This window comes from Cherax quadricarinatus, chromosome 52 (assembly GCF_038502225.1).
Source record: "Cherax quadricarinatus isolate ZL_2023a chromosome 52, ASM3850222v1, whole genome shotgun sequence".
NCBI classification, from domain to species: domain Eukaryota; kingdom Metazoa; phylum Arthropoda; class Malacostraca; order Decapoda; family Parastacidae; genus Cherax; species Cherax quadricarinatus.
This window is the reverse complement of record NC_091343.1, coordinates 1337576-1358959: the sequence shown is the minus strand read 5'-3', so window position 1 is coordinate 1358959 and position 21384 is coordinate 1337576. Positions and strand designations below refer to the sequence as shown.

At 42.9% G+C, this 21384-nt stretch overlaps 1 protein-coding gene across 2 annotated transcripts in view; it reads right to left on the bottom strand.

Annotated features, from left to right (window-relative positions):
- Positions 1 to 21384, bottom strand: part of LOC128696794 (phenoloxidase-activating factor 2) — a 153721-nt gene that overhangs the window by 57950 nt on the left and 74387 nt on the right. For both annotated transcript variants that reach the window (XM_070096006.1, XM_070096005.1), the window contains exon 3: positions 1469 to 1641. In XM_070096006.1, coding sequence (XP_069952107.1) covers positions 1469 to 1641 — 173 coding nt within the window. The remainder of the gene's footprint in view (positions 1 to 1468; positions 1642 to 21384) is intronic.

Below are 21384 nucleotides of genomic sequence, written 5' to 3'. Positions count from 1 at the left end.
AGGGTTTGGGAGGGTGGGGAGGAGGTTACTTCGTGGGGAGTGACCTGAGATGAAATAGTTAAAAAAATGTCTAGACTTGTGTTGTAAAGAAATTGTGGGTATTAACGAAAAAATGTGTCCCCTTATTAACTTGAATGAACTAAAAGGATCGACAAGATTCAGCCTGTGTGCGCGTGACGTCACTGCTATGTCCCCTTATTAATTAAAAAGGGTATACAAGATTCAACCTGTGTGCTGGGTCAACACGTGACGTCACTGACCGCCGAGTAAACACCCTTCTTAGTTCATTTGACTTGTTTAGACCTGTAGTAAGAGAGAGCATCATGCCCCATAGGAGGAGTTCATTTGAATGCTTACCCCCAGAGGGGGGAATCCAAAAAACCTTGATCCAAGGAGATGGAGTCTTGGTATTATCGAGAAATTTTTGGGTGGGAGTGAAAGTGAGAGGGGTAATCCAAAAATTTGACCCAAGGAGATGGAGACTTTGATTTCGAGAAAAACTTGATCCGAGGAATTGGAGTCTTGGTATTATCGAGAAATTTTGGGGTGGGAGTGAAAGTGAGAGGGGTAATCCAAAAATTTGATCCAAGGAGATGGAGTCATGGTATTGTCGAGAAATTTTGGGGTGGGGGTGAAAGTGGGAGGGGGATCAGATGAGATCATAAGAATTTCGAAAACCCCATAGGGAAGAATCCAAAAAAAAAAACTTGATCCGAGGAGATGGAAACTTTCGAAACCCCCATAGGGGGGAATCCAAAAACTTGGTAATATCGAGAAATTTTGGGATGGGGGTGAAAGTGAGAGGGGGAACCTCAAAAATTTGATCTGAGGAGATGGAGAGCACAAGAAAATGAAATTCAAAAAAAATTCGAAAAAAATCGGAAAAAAATTCGAGGCGCGGGGGCGATCCGGACGACGCTGCAGAAGGCGCAGCAGAAGGCGCGGGCGGGGGTCGCGAAGGGCGCGGGCGGGCGCGTGGGCGGGGCGGGGCGTGCGGGCGGGCGCGCGGGCGGGGGTCGCGAAGGGCGCCGGCGGGCGCGCGGGCTGGGGCGCGGCGCGACGGCGGGGTCGCGAAGGGGGGGTCGTGGGCGGGGGTATTGGTTGGGGGGTCAAGGGTGAGGTAGTCTCGAGGGCGAGGTCATGGTCAAAACCGGAAGTAACACCTAGGTGTGAAAAGGTGACCCTCCAGCTGCTGGTCCTAGACCGGATACCTCGCTCAGTGGAAGGCCTAAACCGGAAGTCCTCGCTCAGTGGAAGGCCCAAACCGGAAGTTCCTCGCTCCGTGGAAGGCCTAAACCGGAAGTTCCTCGCTCAGTGGAAATTTTCACTACTTATATATATATATACATATGTATATATATATATATATATATATATATATATATATATATAATATATATATATATAATATATTAGGGGAACCACATACTGTCTTGTGTAATCTTGAAAACAAAAACTCGTCCCTTACCAAGTTAACAATGCGGATATCGATGATGCCTGCCCCAGAGTGTCCTCCTCCTCCTCCTCCTCCTCCTCCTACTACTGGTTGACTGATCGGTGGAGCCCCCGGCTGTGAGGGACACACCTGGTTAACTGGCAGACACACACAACCCTCGATGGTATCAGTTCGTGTGGGGATTCCTGGGGAGGAAGAAAGGGCAGAGGTAAGTATACGTCAGGTTAATAGTCAAATTATGGTATAGAGATCAAGGAAATAAATCGCAAAGTTTTGTTTTGTTTGCTGTCCTAGATTTTCGCTTGACCGACTTCATGCGTATGAGAAATTACCTGGGTGGGCTAAATTGGGATAACCTTACTATATGTCAGGTAGGTAGAGTTGGTTGCCAATATGACATTTCAGAGCATTGTGCTGGCTGCCCAGACGACTTTTGTCCCCAGTAGGGCAATCAGATCGAACAAAAATGATCCCAAATAGATAAACAATAGATTAAAACATTTCATTAGTCAAAAGAAAGGCAAATATATGCGTATCAAAAGAGGGAAAGGCCGGTTAAGAAATCAATATATTCAATTAAAGAGAGAAATAAAAAAAAAGGAATAAGAAAAGCAAAAAGGGATTATGAGGCTAAAGTCACATGGGATTCGAAGACTAACCCGAAAGGTTCTTTCAGGTATACAGAAGTAAGATTAGGGACAAGATTGGCCCACTTAAGAGTAACTCAGGTCATATCACTGACAGTCATAAGGAAATATGTGAACTTTTCAATACTTCCTCTCAGTTTTTACTCAGGAAGATACTAGCGAAATTTCAGGAATAATAAATTATGTAGAACAGGACGATAATAAACTATGCACGATTACAGTAACTAGTGACATGGTCCTCACACAAATAGAGACTTAAAACCTAACAAATCCCCAGGTTCTGATGAACTGTTTGCATGGGTGTTAAAGGAATGTAAAGAGGAACTTAGCAAACCTTTGGCTAATCTTTTTAACATATCACTACAAACTGGCATAGTGCCTGATAATTGGAAAATGGCAAATATAATGCCTATTTTCAAGGCAGGTGACATGTCCTTGGCTTCGAACTATTGATTAATAAGCCTTACCTCCATAGTTGGTAAATTTATGGAATCAATAAATGTCGAAGCAATTCGTAGACATCTTGAAACCTGGAGTTTACCTGGAGAGAGTTCCGGGGGTCAACGCCCCCGCGGCCCGGTCTGTGACCAGGCCTCCTTAGGTCAGTGTCCCAGGATGCGACCCACACCAGTCGACTAACACCCAGGTACCCATTTTACTGATGGGGAACAGAGACAACAGGTGGAAAGAAACACGTCCAATGTTTCTACTCTGGCTGGGAATCGAACCCAGGCCCTCACCGTGTGAAGCGAGAGCGTTAACCACCAGGCCACCAGAGCACCATAAATTGAAAAGGCATAAATTGAATAATAAATCTCAGCACGGTTTTACAAACGAACGTTACTGTCTTACGAATTTACTAATTTTCTTCAATAAGGTATTTAAGGAGGAAGATCATGGTAATGAATATGATATTGTGTATATGGACTTCAGTAAGGCTTTCGATAGAGTTCCACATCAGAGGCTGTTGAGAAAACTTAAGGCACACGCTATAGGAGGAGAAAATTTTTCCTGGGTAGAGGAATGGTTGACAAATAGGAAGCAGAGTGTGCATAAATGGGGAGAAATCAGAACGGGGGCATATCACAAGCGGTGTTTCACAGGGGTCGGTGTTGGGCCCCTTGTTGTTCACAGTCTACATAAACAACATAGATGAGGGAATAAACAGCGACATAAGCAAATTTGCTGATGACACCAAAATAGGCCGTCCAATGCATTCTAATGAGGACAGAGCACTCCCGGATGATTTGAATAGACTGATGCAGTGGTCGGAGAAGTGGCAGATGCAGTTTAATATAGACAAATGCAAAGTTCTAAATGTTGGACAGGAAAATAACCATGCCACATATAAACTAAATAATGTAGATCTTAATATTACGGATTGCGAAAAAGATTTAGGAGTTCTGGTTAGCAGTAATCTGAAACCAAGACAACAATGCATAAGTGTTTGCAATAAAGCTAACAAAATCCTTGGCTTCATAGCAAGAAATATAAATAATGGAAGTCCTCAGGCTGTTCTTCAACTCTATATATCCTTGGTTAGGCCTCATTTAGATTATGCTGCGCAGTTTTGATCACCGTATTACAGAATGAATATAAATGCTCTGGAAAACATACAAAGGAGGATGACAAAGTTGATCCCATGTATCAGAAATCTTCCTTATGAGGATAGACTGAGGACCCTGAAATTGCAATCTCTCGAAAGGCGTAGAATTAGGGGGGATATGATTGAGGTGTACAAATGGAAAACAGGAATTAATAAAGGGGATGTAAATAACGTGCTAAAAATATCTAACAGACAGGACTCGCAGCATTGGTTTTAAATTGGAAAAATTCAGGTTCAGGAAGAATATAGGAAAGCACTGGTTTGGTAACATAATTGTGGATGAGTGGAACAAACTCCCGAGTACCGTCATAGAAGCTAAGACCTTGTGTAGTTTTAAAAATAGCTTGGATAAATACATGAGTGGGTGTAGGTGGGGCGAGTTTGACCTGACTAGCTTGTGCTACTAGGTTGGTTGCCGTGCTTCTCCCTTAAGTGACGTGACTGACCTGACTAGGTCAATGCATTGCCATAAGCTGGTGGGAGAATTCGACTTGCCTCGCATAGGCCAGTAGGTCTGTTGCAGTGTTCCTTCTTTCTTATGTTCTTATGTTATTCTCTATCAGATGTATTCCTTTTAAAGATCTTAACTAATTCCAGTTTTAATTACTGCTTTTTTAAATCTATCAACTGAACCTGCCTTATTAAACATTCAATTCTCCCGTGAAATTTCTGAGAAGAAAAATAAACACAGATATTGTAATTAAAATAACACAGCAGATGTTGTAACACTAACACAGCAGATGTTGTAAAACTAACACAGCAGATGTTGTAACACTAGCACAGCAAATGTAACACTAACACAGCAGATGTTGTAACAACACTAACACAGATGTTGTAACGACGCTAACATAGCAGATGTTGTAACGACAATAACATAGCATATGTTGTAATGACACTAACACAAATGGTGTAACAATGACATAGCAGATGTAACGACACTAACATAGCAGATGTAACGACACTAACATAGCAGATGTTGTAACGACACTAACACAGCAGATGTTGTAACGACACTAACACAGCAGATGTTGTAACGACACTAATATAGCAGGTGTTGTAATGACACTAACACAGATGGTGTAACACTAACATAGCAGATGTTGTAACAACACTAACATAGATGTTGTAACACTAACATAGCAGATGTTGTAACGACACTAACATAGATGTTGTAACGACACTAATATAACAGATGTTGTAACGACACAAACACAGCAGATGTTGTAACGACACAAACATAGCAGATGGTGTAACGACACTAACATAGCAGATGCTGTAATGACACTAACATAGCAGATGTTGTAACGACACTAACATAGCACATGTTGTGACGAAAGTAACAGCAGATGTAACAAAACTAACAACAAATATTGTAACGAAACTAACACAGCAATGTTGTAACGACACTATTACAACCCAGGATTCCAAATGGCCTGTTATCCCGGATGTAATGGGAACAAAATAAACAACAGAAAAAGTTTAGACATATCCTTCACCAATTTAGAACAGCAATATGTACACTATGTACAGTGATAAGTATAGTGCACTCCACGGTAAGCAAGGCAGAAATAGAAGCCACAAGATAGCAGACCGTGCTTCAACCAGCTCTAGAATGGGAATGACAATGGCAGACAGGAGAGTGGTACCCACATAACCTCTGCGATTGCCAAAACCATCTTCTTATTGGCTAGAACCTGGTCACTAGTTGAACGATGGGGCCCCATCATCAACTCTTAGCAACCTGGTTCGCTGGTTTGGGGAGATAGCCTGTAAATGAGGGTGCGTACATGCGCCGAATAAAGGTTACGTACTCTTTGCATGCCACAGACACTAACATAGCAGATGTTGTAACGATACTAGCATAGCAGATGTTGTAATGACACTAACACAGCATTTGTAACGACACTAACATAGCAGATGTTGTAACGAGGGGCTACAATATCTGAGAAATTCTTACAGAATCTTCTGTAAAATCCTATCATGCCTAGGAAACGTTGAAGAGATTTCCTATCATGAGGAACTGGATAATCTTTAATAGCAAGAACTTTAGCAAGTTTAGGTGCTACTTTACCACTACCTACTTCATGGCCTAGAAAAGTGACAGTGGCCTGGCCAAAGGAAGATTTAGATAAATTAACTGTTAAATGGGAACTCTTAAAGGTCTCAAAAAGAGCCTTAAGTCTAAGTAGGTGTTGATCCCAAGTATCAGACACCACAACAATATCATCTAGGTATGCTGCCGTGCCTTCAAGTCCGTTAATAGCCTGATGATCCCATTCGCCGCTTGACCTGCGCAGAGTGCGGACGTGTGACTACTGCCCTCTGCTGGCCATTGGAGAAGACATATTTTCACAACATGGCGCAGTCTGTGAGAAGGCGTTTGCACACAGTGTGCATTGAATTATTGCGTGGTGCAATAACGCCTCAGTCTGCACAAGTGCTTTTACCGCAAATTATCCGTGACACCTATGGTGTTGCGGATCAAGAACTGTATGGTGTGGCACTAAATGGTGCCTATCGTATTTTCGTCAAGCTAAGTTCAGCTGGAGTGTATGAACGGCTGGTTGACAAGTACCAGGACAGGAGCGTGGATGTTAATTCAGCGATACGTGTTCGCCTAATCGACGTGTCGAAGCATTACACATGGGTGAAAATCCGAAATGTGCCATTTGAGGCGGACGAGAATGATCTGCGGTATGTTTTTGAACAGTATGGACCTGTACACCTGGCTATGGCTGGTAAATGGACGGATGGGGCGTATGCCGGCAAGCCGGATGGTACGTTCACGATCAAGATGGAGTTGAGGCATGCCATCCCGTCTTACGTCATACTGGACGCATTTAGGACACAGGTAATGGTGTACTACGCTGGGCAGCAGAAGACGTGTAGGTTATGTGGTGCATATGACCATATGGCGGCCCAGTGTGGGAGATGGCAGCGGAGAAAGGACCTAGGTAGTGAGAAGGTGAAAGAGCCAGAACCAGAGGTGGGTCATGCTGATGAGGCACCTGTACATAGAAGTGGCACTTCCTGGAGTGAGGAAGTGGAGCGTGAGCTGCCACTGGTGGGTACCAGCCCATCACTGTCACAGTTGGTGGGAAGTGAGGCATCTGCCATGGAGAACGGGAAGACTGTGCAGATTGGTGACGTGCGGGTAGAGGAAGGCCTACTGGTGAACGTGCAGGAAAAATCCTTTGAGAAGCAAGTTGCTGAGGATAACTTAAGCATGGTGAGGAGTAATGTTCAGATTGAAGATGAGCAACTTGGAAGATTGGCGAACATGGCAGATGACTCGCCAGGAGTGGTGGAAGTAATTGAGGTGACTGCTGAGATTCACAGGGAGGCATCCAGTGAGTTGGAAATGGATGCAGAGTGTGTCAACCGTAAGAGGGCGGCGACATATTCTGACTCTGATGATGTTTTGACCCCGGCACAGAGACCGGGGAAAAAGCCATGGGTTGATGTGGTGCGTGGGAGCACTAAAGGTACGCCTGATCAGGTGTTGGATAAGGGGAAGCCACCAGTGGGCAGTGGAGAGAAAAGTGGACGCAGCAGACACACTGAAAGCGTGTCAGTGAAAGGTGAAAAGGGGCAGAGGGTGAAATCACATAAGTAGGTTTCCGGTGCATGACAGTGAATATTAATGGATTGTGTGCGAGTGAGAAGCGTCTGTGGGTAAAGGGATTTTTAAGACGTTATGCTATAGACATTGTTTTTGTGCAGGAACATAATTTCAAGTTGGGAAAGGAATTGGAGGTGGATGGGTACAGAGTGTTTGTGATGTATTCGGAGCGAATGAAGGGGGGGGTGGGAATCCTGATCCGAGAGACGAGCCCGTTTGTTGTTCTTAGGAGTGAAGGGGGGGGGGGTCGTGTGTTAAGAATAGATGGGTGGTGGAGAGGTGAGCGGATGGCAGTCATTTGTGTGTATGTGCCGGCTGAGAATGATGTAAGGGTAAAGAATGAATTTGTGAATAACGTATTGGTATATTATTTGCGGTCATTACCGTCTGTGACAATAGTTGGTGGCGACTGGAACTGTGTGGTGCGCAGGAAGGATGTGGAACCGAGAGGGGCAGGGTGTTTTTTGGCAGGTTTAGGGGATCTATTGAGAGGTGTGGGATTGAGGGATATAGTTGATGGAGGGGATTGCGAGATAGAGCACACTTTTCATAGAAAGGGATATGCTGCACGATTAGATAGGTTGTATGTGACAAGGGGAGTGAGGGTGACGCGGGTGCAGACGGTGAATGTCGTTTATTCAGATCATAGGGCGGTTTATGCTGATTTAAATTGGGACGGTTTGCCTAAGAGATATTTGGGGTACTGGAAGCTGAATGTACGACTACTGGGTGAGGGGGTGGAGGGAGGGGATTTTGAAAGTTTGTGGGAGGACTTATGGGGTGGGGGTAAGAGTGCAAGCGATTTATTGGGGTGGTGGGATGGGGTTGCAAAGACGAGGATCAGGCAATACTATGTGCGAAGGGGAAAGAATGAGGCATGGATGACATTTGGGCTTCAACAGTATTTAGAGGGGCGGTTGCAGGGTTGTTATCAGAGGGGTGCTGTGACAGGTGTGTATCCAATGGAGGAAATTGAAGCATTAAAGTGGCAGATAAGGGATATGCACAATGAGAGATTTGATGAGGCGAGGGTGCAAGGTGGGTTAGAGGAGGCGATTTGGGGTGACAGGCCGTCAGCCTGTGTGTTACGGGGTCAGCGGAGACGCAGGTTGGCAATGGAAATTGATAAGCTGGTAGTACACGAGGACTTAGGTGGGTATACGAAGGGTCAGGAGTTGAGGACTACTGAGGGTATGAGTGGTTTTATGGATAGTTGGTTTGGAAAATATTTGAGGAGTGTAGGAGTGAACGGTGAGGATTTAGAGAGATTGGGAGAGAATGTATCTTGTGTGCTGAGTGGAAGTGATCGTATGGCATTGGGTGGGGATATTGAAGAGGGGGAGGTATGGAGAGCTTTGGAGAATATGGCGAGAGGTAAAGCGCCAGGTATAGATGGGTTACCTTGTGAATTCTATGTGAAGAATTGGAGTGTGTTGAAGGATTTTTTAGTGAACCTGATGAATGTGATGAAAAGTGAGGGGAGGATGGGCGAGTTGCAGCGTACTGCAGTAGTAGTATTGATTCCAAAAGGGGAAGGCCCTACTACAGTGCAGAACTACAGGGCGTTGTCGTTGTTATGTGCTGATTATAAGATATTCGCAAAAATCTTGGGGAACAGGCTGAAGTGCGTGATAGATAGAGTTGTTGCGAGAGGTCAGTATGGGGTGCCTGGAAGGACGATGTATGAGGGACATGGAATAATAAAAGATTTTGTGGAAAGTATGGAGGGGGAGAATGAAAGGGGGGGAGGTGTCTTAGCATTGGACTGGCAGGCTGCGTATGATTGCGTAGAACGAAAGGCACTGTGGCATATCTTACGGAGGCAGGGTTTTGGGGAAGAGATGGTACGTTGGATTGAGACTTTGTATAATAGGGTAGGTGTACGTGTGCAGGTGAATGGGAAATTGGGTGAGTGGGTTTCAATGGGTAGAGGCATAAGGCAGGGTTGTCCTCTGTCTCAACTGTTGTTTGCTTGTATACAGGACCCTTTTTATAGGGCAGTGGGGCGATGTTTAGGGGAGGTACGTGGTGTGGAGAATGGTGGGATGGGAATAATAGGGTATGTGGATGATACAACAATTCTAATGAGCAGGGAGGAAAGTTTACATGAGGTGGAGGATGTAATTGGTGGTTTTGAAGGTGTTACAGGTTTAAAAGTGAATGTGGAGAAATCGAAATTATTGGTCTTAGGGAATTGGGTAGGGAGGGCGCGATGGGACACAGCTGTGCGTTGGTGTGTGGTGGATAGACTAAAGGTGTGTGGGATAATTTATATGGGAAATGCCGGGGAGGCACGGATGCTTAATTCTGGGAGGGCAGTGGATAGGTTGGTGGGTAGGTTAAATGTTTTGAGACCCTTGCATTTGACGATACATCAACGTGTAATAGTGGTGAATGTGATGTTATATAGTATGGTCTGGCATGTGGCAGCAGTATATCCGTTGGCAGGACCGGACATTAATAGAATGCTAAAAAAGGTTTTTCGATATATATGGGGTTCTGGGTGTGATTGGTTGGGTAGAAGTGTTGTTATGCTACCGGTCGACAAAGGTGGATTGGGTTTAATAGATATAAGATTAAGGGTTAAGTGTATATATTTGAAGAGGCGGGTTCTCCGAGTGGAAGGTCGTGTGGGGAAGGGCGTGCAAGCATTATATGAGGAGGCACGCAGGTGGTGGGTAGGATCAGAGATGAGAGAGTGTGAGGATGTGCTGCGAGCTTTATTGTATGTTAGAAATCCGTCTAGGATACGGGTAGGTGTGCTGGAGCGTGCTGTAGGGGTGAGGGTGATTGCAAATGTTGAGGGCATATACCCAATGTATGCATGGGGAGACATTTGGGTAAGGTTGCGGTTGGTGCGCATCAGACCAAGAGTGAGAGAGGTAATGTTTCGTTTCCTTCATGGAATACTGCCGTCTGGTGTGGTGCTTCGGGAGAGAGGGTTGATGGTGGAGGACGTATGTAGGGTGTGTGGGGATAGGGAGACAGCTTTTCATGTAGTATATTTTTGTAAAAATTTGGAGTGTATACGGGAGTGGATGGGTGGGATTTTGAGGAGGGTGGGTGGGGGAGGGATATCGGTATTAAGGGCATTGAGTTTAGATGTGGGAGGTGTGGAAGAGTCTGTGCAGCGTGCTTTGGTGTACATCATAACTGATTTTGTTTTTGTATCATGGGCCATGAGGGGTAATGGGGATTGGATGGTGCGAAAGAAGGTATTGGCTGCAACAATGTACAAAACACTTAGTCGTAATAGGGGGATATATGGAAATAGATGGGAAAGGGTTTTTCCTGAAGGATATCGAAGTATGAATGTCAGAGGTTTGTTGGCGTGAGTAGGGAAAAAAAAAAAGGGGGGGGGATGTGTTCGGATTTTCAGGGGTTGCATCGGGCTCGTCTCAGAATTTGGGAATGTATGAGGAGTTCCGTGATATGGTGTGAAATGGCAGCGTAGTTGTGGAGTGTGTTTTAAGTAAGTTTGTGGTGGTTTGTAAGGGAAAAGTTACGTTTTTTATATGGTTATGGAAATGAGCAATATTTGTGTGCATGTGAAAAGTATACTGTCATACTCAGAATGGTATACTGATGTATGTTATGGATAAGTTAAATTTGGAATATGTTGTAATGTATTATCAGGATTGGTGGTTGTATTAAAGCAAAGGACATGCGGGCGTGATAAATATGTCTGTGTACCAAATGTACTGCTAATAATGAGATAATGTAATGTGTGTGATTTTTATCATACATCAAGTGTATATAGCAGGATGTAAGAGAGAATTTCATGTACTCAGTATGGGTTGTATATTGGTATTTGGTGAAGTTCAATGAATATTAATGACGAGTGTTGGGTATATAAGGACGTGTTGATGTACAATGTGTCAAGTAGGGTTAGGATGGTGAGGCAAGAACTGCTGCGGTCTGTTGAATAAGAATATAGTCTCGTTTAAGTTAATGTTTAATAGTAATGACTATGTATATTTCATTATATAGTAGAAGAAGTTTGTTACTTAAAACTGGACATTATATTTGAAAAATATTACTAAATATACGTGATTGTGTAAGTTCGCTTGTAGGATGATGTAGTGTTTGTTCGCTTGTGGGATGAATGTAGTGTATGGAAGTGAGGTGGGATGAATCATTTGTTATATTGTACTGTGTTTAGTTTTTCTGTGGTGAGGTTTGGAGATTATTTTCTAACCTTTATTTGTTTCGTAATTATTGAGGTGTTACGTATTATGTATTGATATGAAGTTTAATATACAACAATAATAAGTGTGTAAAGAATTTTTGGATAATTGAGAATGTCTTCGTACATACAATTTTATGTAAAATGTCAATACCTGTGACATTCTTTGGGTTATATTGCATATTGTGTTTATGGCTGCAATTTTGGATGTAATAAACCCACCTGTATATGAAGCTGTGGGCTGTCTTAGTTTAGTTCTTATGTATAAGTTTAGTGCTACGGTAGGGAATGTGGAGTTTTCTTTTGTTATATATAATGGATACGTTTCATTGCTTACATTGTCTACATGTATAACTATGTATTGCGTTTTTCAATAAAATATAAAAAAAAAAAAATAGCCTGATGGATAAGTTTCTGGAATGAAGAGGGGGAATTTTTCATTCCGAAGGGAGTAACTGTGTATTGACAATGACCTCCTGGAATTATGAAGGCAGAGATTTCCTTCGCCTTATCCGTCAAAGGTACCTGATAGTAGCCTTTAAGGAGATCTAACTTGGACACAAAAGTAGCCTTACCCACAAAGTCAATTACGTCATCCAGACGAGGAAGAGGGTAAGCATCTGTAATTGTGACCTCATTCACCTTACGGTAGTCTGTACACATACGGAACCCTCCATCAGCCTTCTTCACAAGGATGCACGGTGAAGCCCATGGACTAGATGACTCCTACACTAAACCATGCTTTAACAAAAATTCTACTTCCTGTTGAAGTAGCCTCTACTTTTCAGGATTAGCTCTGTAGGGGAGAATTTAATTGGTTTAGAGTTTCCCACATCTACATCATGATAACCTAACGTACATTTTTTTGGCACATCCGAAAAAATATTAGGATATGACTGTAGAAGCTCCGTTAAATTTGTTGCTTGCGTTTCAGATAGTCCCTCCATTAAAGGGCTAGGATTCTTGAGGAGGACAGAATTTGAAAGTTTAATATTAATTTCAAAGATGGAGTGCAAAGAATCAGAGTCGTCCTCAGAGGTAGAGGACAGAGTCATTACTGGGACTTTATCTGGTGTATGAAAAAATTTTAATTGATTAATGTGGTAAGTTTTAGTTTTTGAGGTCTTATCAATGGGAGCTACCACATAATTTACATCAGTTAATCTATTTACAATCTGCATAGGTCCCATAAATCTAGCTTTCAAGGTGTGGCCAGGTATAGGTTCCTGCACCAACACCTTGTCTCCTGGATGGAAGGAGCGGAATTGTGCACTTCTGTCATACCTCTGTTTCATCTTACTTTGAGCTGTCTTTAGGTTAGCCTTGGCTAACTGACGTGCCACCTGCAACCTTGAAGACGGGTTGTAGAGTGTTGAGCTAACGTCTTCTCCCATCCATCCTTCTTTGAGCACCCGAAGAGGACCTCGTACATTGTGCCCAAAGATCAGCTCAAACGGACTATACCCTGTAGACTCTTGCACCGTCTCTCGTACTGAGAACAGCAACAAAGGTAGTGATTCATCCCAGTCTGTAGGAAAGTGCATGCAAAAAGTTCTCATCATAGTTTTTAACGTCTGATGGAATCTTTCCAAGGCGCCTTGGGACTGAGGATGATACGCAGTTGATAAGTTGTGGATTATCCCTAGCCTAGTTAATGCTTCCCTAAATGCTTTGGCAGTGAAGTTAGTACCTTGATCACTTTGAATAGTTTTAGGAATGCCAAAACAAGAAATGAATTTTGTTAAAGCTTTGAGAATAGCTTCAGTATTAATACTACGCATGGGAATTGCTTCAGGGTATCTGGTTACTTTATCCATAATCGTAAATAAATATTGATTTCCAGACTTTGACCTAGGTAGTGGACCTACACAATCTATAATTAAATCTGCAAAAGGTTCTCCATCAACAGGTATAGGTTGGAGAGGTGCAGGTTTAATGGAATGTCCAGGTTTCCCTACTTTCTGACATTCTCGGCAACACCTAATATGATTCTTCACATCTTTCTTTAATTTTGGCCAATAAAATTCTTTTGTGATTCTATACAAGGTTTTAGTAATTCCTAAGTGACCTCCTAATGAAGTGTTATGAGCTATATTTAATATTTGAGGTCTAAACTTGGTTGGAACCACTAACCTGTCATACAATTGCCGGCCCTCTATCTCCTTACCAGTCTCAGTGCAGATCAAATAATCGTTTTTAACTTCATACTTGACCGGGTGACCCAAAGAGGATTTACCCATGGCTGCCTGAAAAGCGAATTTTTAAGAAGGGTCTTTTCGTTGTTCCTCCCGGAAGGACAGTCCCTCGGGCATGGAAACAGAGATATCTGGCAATCCTTCAACCTGGGAATAGGAAGGCTTGATCGGGGTCTGTTCACTTGATTTACGAGGCTCCGGCCGGTGTGCCTCACAAAACAACGTGGCTATTCCGAGATCGGAGTCGTCCAAGGATTGGTCAACATTCTCTCCAGACAACCCTTGGGATATAGCCCGAGTTATGGCCAACACCGGAGAAGAATTACTCATTATAAGTTCAGGACATGCGCTAACAGTAGTAATGTTATTACCCAGTAATAACATGGCATCTTTCATGGGGAATCCTTTTGAGACACCTACAGTCAAGTACCCAGTGTAATATTTGCACTGTACATAAATTTTATGCAAAGGTACAGAATATATAGCTCCTCCAAATGCTTCTAATAAAACAGAGGAATTCAAGGAAGTGTTCTCTGAAAGGGGTAATATTCCTTCTCTTACAAGTGAGCAATATCCTCCAGTATCTCTAAAGGTCTTTACTTTAGTTGTTTCTGAGTTTCCCTGAAGGGGCCATACCTTTTTCTACTTCTCTAGGGGACATGTTACTAGGGATATTAGAGATTTTCCCAATGGGTTGGGGTTTATGGAGGCAGTTGGGACGGATGTGACCTACATTATTACACAGGAAGCAGACGACAGGCTTGCCCTTTACTCCCTGCTGACGTTGCAAATGGTGTCGTTCTGGCTGGTGTCTCTCTGGATACTGTTGTCGAGATGCACCATGAGTAGTTTGCCTCTCCGCAGGTGGACCATAAGTTGAGAAGCGTAGCTCACCAGGTGACTTAGTTGGCTGACGTAGACGTTCTCCCTCCGGCTGGCACTTCATTCTCCAAGGTTGACGATCTCTGCTCATGCCAGGCTGTTGAAAAGAGACGGGACCGCTCGGACAAGGAGCGGTTAGTTTCGAAGGTATCAGCCAACCTGGCTGCCTCCAATGAAGTGGTTAAGTCACGATCCTGCAGAAAGACTCGAACCTCTGGTCCCACAGACTCCAGCAGGTTATCAACCAGAATAAGCTGTACCAGCTCCTCAAAGGTAGAGACACCACTTGCTTTATACCAGCTGGTAAAAGCTTTGGTTTGCTGTCTCACAAAGTCCACTAGGGATTGACCAAGCTGTAGTCTGCCCAGCTTAATTTTTTTTTATATTTGGCTGGGATACATGTATATGCTCCCAACACAGTGGTCTTCACTACTTGATAATCAGAAAATTCAGCGTCATTTAATACTGACGTAAATTCCTGTGCCTTACCCAATAATGCTGTATGAACCAACAATGCCCAATGCTGTTCCGGCCACCTCAAGGCTCGAGCCTGATTTTCGAAGCATTCGAAAAATTGTTCTGGTTCGGCCTCATTGAAGCGGGGAACAAGCTGTACTGCTTTTTGTAAACTAAAATCATTTACAGAATGTGAAAACTGCCTCCTCTCTCTTTCCCTATCAAATTCTTCCCTTGCAAATGCTCTCTGTTCCCTAGTTTGCTCAAGATTGATTTTTGCCAGCTCAAGTGCCAACGACGCTGATTCACCTTGAGACAACCCAGCTGCACTATACTGACCATTTTGCTCCGTAGGTGTATCATCATCCTCCTGCGAAAACAGTAGTTTTTGCCCTAGCTCCCGTAGAGGGAGGAGTCTGATGTGCCATCTCTTCTTCTATAAGTTTGTCAGCAATCAGTGAACGCAGTTGCGCAGCTGTGAGAGTGCGTTTGTATTTAATGCCAATGGAACGAGCAATTTGCCAACAACGCTGTAGGGACAATTTAAGTAGGTTATGCAAAGTATATGCCGACACCAGACGTCTGACTCGTCTAGGTGGCATAAGTTATTCGCTATGCACAGTACGATTGCAGAATACCCCATCGTAACACGTTAATTTGCAGAACACGCTTAGCTATGCACAGTACGATTGCAGAATACGCATACAAGCAAAGCTGACTGCAAAATTCTCCACACCGAACAGGCTAGTAATAACTGACACGCAAAATTTATAAAGCAATGCAAGACAGCTACACTGTTCTAGAAGATTGACCGTAGCGAAGCGAGCACACCGAACAAGCTAGTAGCTAGCTGTTGAACGATCACACAATAGCAAGGCTGACCATAACAAAGTAACTGACACGCAAAATTTGTAAAGCGTAGGCAACGCTAATGTAATGCCAGACAGCAAGCTGCACAATGTTCCTGCTACGAGCTTCACCCTAAGCTCAACCGTTTCTCTAAGTCCAGCTCCAGCTCTCGGACAGGCTACCCATATTACAACCCAGGATTCCAAATGGCCTGTTATCCCGGATGTAATGGGAGCAAAATAAACACAGCAGAAAAAGTTTAGACTTATATTATCCTTCACCAATTTAGAACAGCAATATGTACACTATGTACAGTGATAAGTATAGTGCACTCCACGGTAAGCAAGGCAGAAATAGAAGCCACAAGATAGTAGACAGTGCTTCAAGCAGCTCTAGAATGGGAATGACAAGGGCAGACAGGAGAGTGGTACCCACATAACCTCTGCGATTGCCAAAACCATCTTCTTATTGGCTAGAACCTGGTCACTAGTTGAACGATGGGGCCCCATCATCAACTCTTAGCAACCTGGTTCGCTGGTTGTGGGAGATAGCCTGTAAATGAGGGTGTGTACATGCGCCGAATAAAGGTTACGTACTCTTTGCATGCCACAGACACTAACATAGCAGATGTTGTAACGACACTAACACGGCAAATGTAACGAAACACAAAAAATGTTGCAACGAAACTAATATAGCAGATATTGTAACGACACTAACACAGATGTAACGAAAGGTCCTAGTATGCAGGGGCCTGTGTTTCGGAGAGTATTTAACGTTTCCACTGTAGGCTATGTAGCCTGCATAAATGGGGGCGTAATGGAGCCTCCCTGTTCATAAATGTTCATTTATTTTGTTTAACTCATTAGTAGCAGTGTGCTAGTGAACCAATGTGAACTGGAGTGTGGTGGGGTTTTTTTCGGAGTAGATTGTAAGTTGTATATAAGTTACTATTATTATAATATATATATATTTTAATAGGTGAGTTTTTGTGTCCTTCCTTAGACAACGTTAATTATTTACACTCATGCTTAATTTGTTTGAGTACATGCTGGCCCAAGGTTCGTTGTGCTTTAACTCTTAGACAGCAGTGTAAGCAGACTGTAGGAGCCAGGAACATTTTATTTCAGCCGTAAAGTCGTAACGGGGCTTCACTGTCGATTAACTGTTGGACTTTCCATGGGGTGCTTCACTGTGGGGGCTTACTGTGGGGTGCTTCGCTGTGAAGCCGCTTCATTATTTGGGAGCTCTATTTTGGTATACATCTCTGTGTAATGCTTCTCTGTGGGATGCTTCATTGTCGTGTGCTTCACTGTGGGATGCTTTATTGTGGTATTTATCTGCAGGGTGCTTCACTGAGGGATGTTTCACTGTGGGTTGCTTCACTGTGGTATCTATCTGCAAGGTGCTTCACTGTGAGGGTGATTCACTGAGTACGATTCACTGTGGGGTGCTTCACCGTGGGGTGCTTCACTAAGGGATGCTTCACTGTGGGGTGCTTCATTGTGGGGTGCTTCACTGAGGGGAACTTCACAGTGGTGTGCTTCACTGATAAATGCTTCATTGTGGAGTGCTTCATATAGTTTGTTCTGAAGAGAAACACTGAAGGAGTGTTGTCCATGATCCCGGGTGAATGTCATGATGTACTTGATAGCCAGTATGATCCTGGATGAATGTGTTATGATGTACTTGGTAGCCAGTATGATCCTGGGTGAATGTGTTATGATGTACTTGGTAGCCAGTATGATCCTGGATGAATGTGTCATGATGTACTTGGTAGCCAGTATAATCCTGGGTGAATGTGTTATGATGTACTTGGTAGCCAGTATGATTCTGGATGAATGTGTTATTATGTACTTGGTAGCCAGTATGATCCTGGGCGAATGTGTTATGATGTACTTGGTAGCCAGTAAGATCCTGGACGAATGTGTCATGATGTACTTGGTAGCCAGTATGATCCTGGATGAATGTGTTATGATGTACTTGGTAGCCAGTATGATCCTGGGTGAATGTGTTATGATGTACTTGGTAGCCAGTATGATCCTGGGTGAATGTGTTATGATGTACTTGGTAGCCAGTATGATCCTGGGTGAATGTGTTATGATGTACTTGGTAGCCAGTATGATCCTGGATGAATGTGTTATGATGTACTTGGTAGCCAGTATGATCCTGGGTGAATGTGTTGTGATGTACTTGGTAGCCAGTATTATCCTGGGTGAATGTGTTATGATGTACTTGGTAGCCAGTATGATCCTGGGTGAATGTGTTATGATGTACTTGGTAGCCAGTATGATCCTGGGTGAATGTGTTATTCTCAGTAGTAGTACCAGTTCCTAGTAACCAGTTACCAGTAACCAGTGTACTAGTAGATGACTCACTACCAACCGTCTGTGTGAATCATTGACTGTATTCATATTGCTGCTGACCATAGCAGGATTTCAAACACCCTCACCCATAGGCACTATGAGTCAGTCAAGATAGGGAGCAGAGAGAGGCAGGTCGGCTGTTGGTGCCTTCCCATACTTCCCGTTATATATTATACGTACTACCAGCCTATGTGAGTATTCTTACCCCATCCACTTTATCGAAACCCACATGACAAATGGTGGCACCGGTGTGGGCATGGATTTAAGGGTATTTCAAGACGTTAGAAGACTGTGGGGAGCCGGCAGGTCAAACGTGAACCGTGCCACCTCCAGCTGCTACCCTCATTCTTCTCCACCCTGTGTACTCCAGCCTGCAAGCCTGTTGCAGCCGTTTTTCAAGCTTCCTGGCTTAGTTTGTGTGCTAATTGCTTCAATCTCCGAGGGGTTGACCCGGATTTTGCAATTAAGCCAGTCAGTAAGCCAAACTGATGAAGTGAACGCTAGTCAGCCTGCCTCAGCCTACCATCCAGCCTGTCTCCTGTCATCCACCTGCTCCTTCATGCTGTGTGCATCGTTAAACGTCTTCCAGTCAGCCATTCTCGTGGGTTAAGCCAGTCAGCCAGCCCAGCTTCCTAACCCAGCTGAGAGAGAGAAGTAACTCACGCAAGTTCCTCTGAAGTATTGTTTCATGTATCGCTTGTGCTTGGATGCTGGTAAGAGTGGTCTTCATCATCCCTGTGGCATTGTGATTTAGTTAAGCCACCTTGTGCGTGGTGAGAAGTGCGTGGCAGTGAGAGTGCACAGGGCCAGCTTGTTCCGCTGCCCTCCACCACCACCCACCACTATTCACCTCATCTACCTGTGGGGTTTTTCTTTTTCCACCGATGTACCGGGTCCTAGTACTGTTTTGGCTCACATAATTGGTCAAGAGATTGTAGCTGAGCACCACCAATAAAACCAGTTATGTGAGTTCACCGAGAAAGTGCATTTCTTCCGACAACAGTGTGAGTGTAGGCGTCATCACCCACAGGACAACCTTCTCCTCATCACTAGTCATCCCGTCTTCTACTCCAGACTTCAGTGATAATTTTCTAGAGACATTATCCTGCATTTAAAGACATTTGCGTGTGTGAGACATTTACAGTGAATTTCTTGTGTACTCTAAACCTTGTGTTTTCAGTGTAGACTCAGTGTTTCTTTGACTCATTATTTTTGCAATATTTTTCAGTGTTATCGCTTATCTCTTGTGTTTCATTTTTATAATTTTTATCTGTGTTTTTTTATGCTACTCCATGTCTTTAGTAAGTATTATTGTGTAGTGAACCAGTCAGTCACTCCGTGTGAAATAATTTATTCATTTTTTTTATCTTGTATTCTTTCAGCATTGTATTCTCCAGTATTTGTCGTATACAAAATTATCCATTTATTTCTATGTGTACCTTTGTTCGTACACCAGCAGTGTCTCATTCCCTGATCTTTTCGCAGACTTGTGTACCATTATTTTTGCCAGCAATTTTTGTCGTATCAGTCACAGCAAGATTTTGTTGTAAGAATATACAAAAAAAATGAACAAGTGAATATATTGTATGTGCCCTGCCACTTGTAAGTGTTGTGTGCCCCGCCACTTGTAAGTGTTACACTTCCAGTTTTGTTTCTTGTTTTATTTTTATTCATATTTTTCATATTTCTTTGAACAAATTCACTCTTAGTGTAATTTCAATTTCTTTTTTCTAACGTAAAGTGTTTTCTTTACTCTGAGTAAATTGTTTTGTCTAATTTACAATTAAGAGTTAAAGTGTTCAATCAGTTTTTCTTCATATTTTTATTTTATTATTTAACCTACATTTTCCCAGTGTAACTTTTATTACTGCAGTGATTATTTCTGCGTCTTATTTTGTTGCACTTGTTCTGCAGTGAATTATTTTCTTTTATTGACATTATTATTCTCAGTTCATTATTGTTTGAGTCTTGTTTTTCATTTTATTATTTTTTCCTCATGTTGTCTTTGCATTATATTTTAATTTTGTTTATGCATTCTTAGAAAATATTTAAACTTCCCAGTTATCTCTCGTTGCATACAATTTAGTGATTTTATTTTATACTTTTTACATTAATTTACAGTTTTATTAGTTAATATCTTTATTAGCAAGAGTACAGACAGCTCATTTTGCATTTAATTCAGTCTCCAGTAATATTTTTACTTGTAAATTTCAATGTAATTTTTTTTTATCTTGTCCAGCAGTCCTTTACATTGAGTTGTCCTTCCTCTTGCAGTGTATCTTGGACATTTTTTTTTATTACTTCTGCAGAATTAGTTACATCTCTTTTATTTCAATTTTAGCATTTTGTATCATTTTTATTGTTCATTATTTTTGCCTTATTTGTTCTCGTGCAACTTCTTTGCCATTATGTCTCACATACCGCCAAGTGCTACTTTAGTGAATGTCGACACTCAGACCTCTCAGGCTACTGCTGCTCCTGTCATCAGTCCTCACAGTTCCTTATCGACTGACAGACCGACCCAGACACTGAGACACTAAGTTTTACTCGTGATTCCCTTGATGCGTTACCTTGAAGCATGGTTTACTGCCATTCGTTCTCGTGTTAATGCTCTAGTTGAAGGTCCTCCTTCAGAGGAAAGTCTTATCAGACTTGCGAAAGAAGCTCTTCATCGATCCCCTGCTGCTGTTCACGTTGTTGATCTCCTTGATATGCGAGACTTCAGGAATCTTACTAAGTGGTCACAATATGAGGAACTGATTCGTTCTTTCCTCGTACCAGTAAAAACAGCTGATCCATATGTCGTTCTTAGGGAACTAGTGAATGCTACACCCATGACTAATGAATCGTTGAGTGCATTTGCTGTTAGATTAGACAAACTTTTATCATCATTTATCAATGCTGTCCAGTCCTCAGCTTTTGTTCCTGACGAGGATAAACCATCCACAGCATCGTTTGCTAAAATAGCAGCTTTTGGAGCAATCCAGGAACTAATGCCGCCTGCTTCCGTGTGTGCTTATGAGGCTAATCCCCCAACTGTGACGATGGAACCACTTACAGCCCTAAATCATGTACGTTACTTGTGCCCCCAGGGTACTTTCCCATGGATCAAAAGTAATTTC